This window comes from Aureococcus anophagefferens (genome assembly GCF_000186865.1).
Source record: "Aureococcus anophagefferens unplaced genomic scaffold AURANscaffold_4, whole genome shotgun sequence".
In the NCBI taxonomy this organism is placed as follows: Eukaryota; class Pelagophyceae; order Pelagomonadales; family Pelagomonadaceae; genus Aureococcus; species Aureococcus anophagefferens.
The window spans coordinates 1,012,189-1,018,188 of record NW_008705564.1 but is presented as its reverse complement, the minus strand read 5'-3'; the positions used below and the strand labels follow the sequence as shown (position 1 = coordinate 1,018,188).

Here is a 6,000-nt window from a genome sequence, read left to right as displayed (position 1 = left end):
CGGGCGACCTCGTCGTCGCGCGGCGCGGCTACGACGCGTGCTGGCCCTGGATCGCGCTCAGCTCCCTCACGGACCGCGTCGGCGTCGCGCTCGCGGAGGCGAAGCTCGCCGGCCGGCCGCCGCCGGCGAAGCTCTTCGTCCTCACGGACGGCGCCCCCGTCGGCCTCGGCCCGCTCCTCGCGAGGGTCGCGGACGCGTAAGCGCGCGCGGGCGCGGGGCGACGCGCGGCCCTCACCCCTTGGCGTCCGCGCGCGTCGCCTTGGCGTCCGCGGCGGGCGCGGCGCCCCCGGAGACGGGGTCGCGGCGCGCGGCGAGCATGCACTGCTCGATGTTGTCGTGGATGGCGTCGATGTGGTCGTGGATGGCCGCGAGGTAGGCGACGTGCGTGCCGCGGTCCTCGCGGAGGCGCTCCGCGGTCGCCTTGAACGCCTCCGCGGCCGTCGGCGACGACACCTTGACGAGGAAGTCGACGGGGTAGTCGTAGCAGGTCCCGTCGGCGGCGCCGCCGCGGTCCGCGTCGTCCTCGAGCTTCGCCGACGCCATGCCCGCGTCGAGCTCCTCGTGCAGGTCCTTCCGGTGCGGCGTCATCTCCGCGAGGCGCGCCTTCAGCGCCTCGTACTGCTGCACGACGACGCGCGGTGGGCAGCCCGCCACGAGGTCCTCGCGCCGCGCCGCCGCGAGGCGCCGGCGCCGCTCGCCCCGCTCCGCGAGCTGGCGGTACATGCGCCGCTCCCGCGCCTTCATGATCATCATCATGCGCAGCGTCTCGTACTCCGCGAGGTTCAGCACGCTATCGAGGAGGTACTCGAGGCCGATGGGCTGGGAGAAGAGCGTGAGGCCCGGGCCGCCGGCCTTGCCCCGGGCCGTCGCCTTGGCCTCGCCCTTGGCCTCGGCCTTGGCGCCGCCGTCGTCGCCGTCGTCGCCGCCCTTGGCGCCCTCCTTCTCCTCGGCCTTGGCCTCCTTCTCCTTGACCTTGAGGCGCATCTGGGCGAACATGGTGTTCATCTCCGCCATCATCTTCTCCCGCTGCTTCTTGTCGTGCTCGACGGCCGCCTCGACGGCCTCGAAGACGTCCTTGGCGGACGTGTAGCCCGCGGACCGCGCGAAGCCGTCGAGGTGGCCGTTGATGAGCTCGAGGTACTTGGTGAAGATGGCGTGCTGCTCCAGCGTCTCGCCGCCGCCGGCCATGATGGCCTTGAGCTCCTCCTCGCCGTAGTCCCAGAGCGAGCAGTGGTCGTCGAAGAAGCCGGCCATCTCCTCGTGGACGACGCGCATGGCGAAGTTCAGCAGGTTGATGACGACCGTGTTCGGCGGACCGCCGCCCTCGGCCTTGCCGCCGGCCTCGGACTTGGCCTCGCCCTTCGCCTCCATGTTTTCGAATGGGCTGCCCACCGGCCTCGAAGGTTCTTGAATCTTTCTTGAAACTCTATTCTTGCAGTGGGCAGCATGGCTCTATTGGGATGTGCGCTCCTGTCGACCATTGCAATCGCGAGCGCCATCGCTCCGTGCGCGCCGCGCTGCGGGTGCAACGGCGGGCCGGCGCTCGCCGTGCGGCACCACAAGTCCGGGACCGTGCTCGCGCAGAAGATGATGGTCTCGCTCGAGCGGGCCTGCGGCATCAAGACGGCGAAGCTGCCGTTCCGCGACGTCGGCGCCTTCGCCGCGTCGGCCTCGGGCTGCGAGACGGCCTACACGTACCTGCCGGCGAGCCGGTGCAACGACTCCTGCGTCGACGCCGCGTTCGCCGCGGCGCGCGGCCGCGTCCGGGTCCTGCACATGGTCCGCGAGCCCCTGGCCCTCGTCGTGTCGACCTATCTGTACCACAAGGGCGGCAAGGAGCCGACCTTCGGCCGGCCGCCGCTCGCGCCGCGCCTGAAGAAGGCCTCGGTCCGCGCCGGGCTCCAGATGGCTGCGGACGAGACGCTGCGGCGCGCGCTGCCGGCCATGGTCGGCTTCCACGAGAAGCGGCCCGGCGCGACGTTCCGCCTCGAGGACCTGGCGGGCCCGAATGGCTTTGGCGCGTTCACGGCGGCGTTTCTGACGCAGGTCGGGTTCGATCGAAAGGAGTGCGCGCGGCCCGTGCGGCGGGAACTGGCGGGCCACGACACGGCGCGCTGGACGGCGAAGGCGAAGCGGCGTTCCAGCCACCTCAGCGGCAGCGCCAACACGAGCCACCTCCGGAGCTTGCTCGTGGCGTCGCCCGCGTACGACGCCCTCCGCCGTTTTGGCGCGCGGCTCGGCTACCGCTACGCGCGCGACGGGGCCGCGTCGGTCGTTAGGTAAAACTCACTTGACACCGGAGCACGCGCTGGAGCACGGCGTAGACGAAGCGCATGTGGGGCGCGAACTGCTTCGAGTAGTCGAGGCCCGTCTGCCCGTACACGTCTAAAAGTCCGCGCTGGAGCTCGTAGCTGTTCGGGAAGCGGTCGACGTCGACGTGGCCGCCGACGCAGGCCTTGAGCAGGATGATGTCGTTGGACTCGCCCCACCGCGCGAAGTCCCAGTCCGAGCTGGACAGATTCGGCGCGACGGAGCCGCCGCAGCCGTTCGTGAGCAGGAGCAGCTTGCACGCGGCCGCGCCGGCCTGGCAGGCCGTGGGGATATAGATGGCGCCCGCGGGCCCCACTCCCGTGCCGTTGAGGTCCGGGTCCCGCTCGATGAACTCGAGCTGGTCGAAGACGTACGTGTTGTTTTGTAAAGCGCCCGGCGCCGTCGTCCAATTCTTCACGGGCGCCAGCGGCGTCTCGTGGCCGTAGATGTGCTTCAGGCATTCGCCGGGCCCGTCGTAGCCCGACGGCTCCGACGAGTTGCCCCAGTAGGGCGTCGAGTTCTGCGGCAGGCAGTGCGGGAACGGCTGGACGTCGACGAATTTCACGGTCCTCTGGGGCTCCGCGACGAGAATCGAATAGAGCGCCGCCGTGTTCGCGACCGCGCCGTCCAGGTAGCACTGGTCCATGGACGGGTGGAAGAGGAAGACGCGGCTCTCCGACAAGTTCCCGGTCAGGTCGATGCAGCCCGGCGGCGGGTGCGGGTTGATGGGGTTCTGGCCGCACGCGCGCTTCGGGTAGTCCGGCAGGCGACCGACGTCGACGTGCTGCGGGTGGTTCTTGCAGTGGTCATAGGCCAGCGTCATGCCCGCCGCGCAGCCCTCGCAGTACGGCACGGACGACTCGGGCGTGGCGACGACCTGGTCCTCGCCCTGGAAGGCCTGGACGGCGCAGTGGAAGGGCTGCCCGCTGAAGACGCAGGCGTTCTTCACGGTCTGGCTGAAGGCGACGTGGAACTGGTGCGCAAAGTCCCCGGCGTGGGAGCAGCCCGCGACGGAGACCGACGCCTCGTCGATGTTAAGCTTCGCGAGTGTGATGGGCGCCGGGTTCCAGGGCGGGAACTTGTCCGGCCTCGTTCAGGGGGCGATAGACCAAACCGCCGACGCCAAGCTCGTACTCGCCGGCGACATGGGAAGCGAGCGTGGCGAGGAGGACGTGTCGGAAGCCAGCCATCGTTCTTGTATTTACCTAGTAATTACCAATTACCGTCTAAAGTGCCATATTCAACATCCTCGAGGACGCCTTGTTGACGTTTGTTGCCGTGGACGATGAGCCGTGTCGGTGGGTTAGGAGCCATAGCGCGACGCTAGCGCCTTGCTGTTGCGCAGACTGGTCGTAGCGCTGCGACGCATGAATCGCGCCGCCGTCATTCTCGCGGCGCTGCTCCTCTCGAGCGGCGGCGCATTGGAGCGCCCGTGCAATCGCATCTGCCGCTACAGCCCAACTTTTGGTGATGGCCAGATTTGCATCGGGTGTTTTTTGACGGTCGACGAGACGCGGACTTGGGCCTCCATGGACGCCACGCAGCGCGGCTGGGCCGAGGAGGATCGAGCGGACCGGAGGCAAGCGTTCGAAAGCGCGTTCGACGGGTGGACCGCGCCGACGAGCGACGACGACTACGGCGGCTTCGCGGCGCGCAAGAAGCGGTGGGCGTTCCTCCTCGACCGCGACGGCGTGCTCAACCGCGACGTCGGGTCGCCCGGCGTCGTCGACGTCGCCGACTTCGAGCTGCTGCCGGGCGTCGCGGACGCCGTCGCCGCGGTCAAGGCCCGGGGCCACGCGGTCGCGGTCGTGACGAACCAGAGCGCGCGGCGCAAGGGCCTGCTGTCGGCGCGGACCCTCGACGCCGTCCACGGCGCGCTGCGGCGAGCCGTGGACGTCGACGTCGTGCTCTCGGCGACGGGCCTCGACGACGGGTCGCCCGCGCCGAAGCCGTCGCCCGCGCTCCTCGAGGCGGCGCTCGACCGCTTCGGCATCCGCGCCGACGACGCGGTGCTCGTCGGCGACGCGCGGACGGACCTGGGAGCCGCGTCCGCCGCGAACCTGCGCGCCGCGGTGCTCGTGACGTCGTCGCCCCACGGCGTCCGCTGCGAGGCCGAGCTCGCGGACCGGTCCTTCGGCCACGCGGCGCTCGCGGCCGCCGACGGGGCCCGGCCGGGCGGCGTCCTCGCCGACGGGTCGCGCTGCGCGGCCGTCTTCCCCGACCTGCCGCTCGCGCTCGCCGGCCTGCTCTCCTTCGTCGACGACGCGTCATAACACACTAGTACTCCGGTTCTCCGGCGGCTGGAGGTCCGCGCAAAGCGCCGGGCTGATGAGCGGCCGCGCGGGGTGGTCCTTGTGCCGCGCGGCGAACGCCGCCGTCCGCGAGTCGTTCCAGGCCTGCTCGAAGGCCGCGCGGGCCACGGCCATGTCGTGGAACGTCGACGCGCCCGTGCCCCGCGGCAGGAGCTCGCCGCACGACGACAGCGCGTAGTTCTCCGCCAGGGCGTCGTAGATGCCGCCGTCGCTGTCGCGGTTCGCCGTCGCCTTGTCCGTGCCTAGGAGCGCGCCGCCGCGGGACCGCACGACGTCGACGAGCTTGACCTTGGTGTGGGCCGACTCGTGGTCCGCGGCGATGAAGACGCGCGCGTCGCGCGGTAACGCGTCGAGCTGCGCCTCCAGGACCGCGACCCACTTCGGGTTGAAGACGTTCGCGCCTCGCACGCGGTCGTCGGCGCGCCGCAGGTGCACGCCGACGTCGCACGTCTCCTTCCCGAGGATGGCGTGGACGCGCTTCGCGACCGCGCGCGACGGCGCGAGCAGCCAGTCCTGCAACGCGCCGAATTCGACCCACGGCGACCCGCCCTTCGTCGGGTGCAGGTTCCAGCGACCGCGGAGATGCGAGCGCCCAGCCCCAGTAGAAATAGCCGTAGGTGCACAGCACGCGGTCGTCCCCGCGCCAGGACGCGTCGAAGTCGAGTTTCCGGTAGTGGTCGGCCGTCTTCCGGTCGTTCGGGTCCGCCATGGCCCAGCGGTCCAGCGTCTTGCGCTTGCGGTCGCGGTCGTCGCGGCACTTGACGACGTGCGGCGCGATGTGCTTGTTCAAACCCCAGCTCACGTTCGCTTCGACGAAGAGGTCGTCGACGGACGTCGGGTCGCAGTTCTCCCGGTGCGAGTGCCGGCAGTCGACGCGCGGCCAGACGATGGCGAGCGCCCGCCCGCTCGCCACGGCCAGCGCTAGGGAGCTGACGACGACGTTGACGCGGTTGCCCAGCCCGTAGTCGTCGGCGAAGGCGACGACGTACTTGCCCTTGGCGCCCTTCTTGCGCTCCTCGCGCGCGATCGATGCGTAGTCCTTGAGCGCCTCGCGCCAGACGCCGCCGCGCAGCGACTCCGCGACGCCGAGGGTCGCGTCCGCTGCTGCCAAGGTGATGAGCGCGAATGGGAGGAGCATCATCTCCGAGGGCCCGTCCGCTGCTGCCAAGGTGAGGAGCGCGAATGGGAGGAGCATCATCTCCGAGGGCCACTTGGCATCACCTCATCTTCTCCGAAGGCTACCTGGCACGGCGGCCATAATTTTTTTTTGGGGCAGCCTCAGTGGTTGAATGTCAACATGCCGTTTTGAGCGATTCACTGGTTGCGAGTTGCAGTCGATACTCTGCCAAGTTGACGCTCGGCGTGACATCACTTGGTT

General features: G+C 70.0%; 1 protein-coding gene across 1 annotated transcript; it reads right to left on the bottom strand.

Annotated features, from left to right (window-relative positions):
- Positions 1 to 231: 231 nt before the first annotated feature.
- Positions 232 to 5,763, bottom strand: AURANDRAFT_62101 (hypothetical protein; the record flags this gene model as incomplete). Its single annotated transcript, XM_009036029.1, has 5 exons — positions 232 to 1,396; positions 2,298 to 3,398; positions 3,445 to 3,515; positions 4,587 to 5,135; positions 5,161 to 5,763. 5 exons carry the CDS (start codon positions 5,761 to 5,763, stop codon positions 232 to 234), a joined length of 3,489 nt encoding a protein of 1,162 aa, XP_009034277.1.
- Between the last annotated feature and the right edge of the window lie 237 nt (positions 5,764 to 6,000).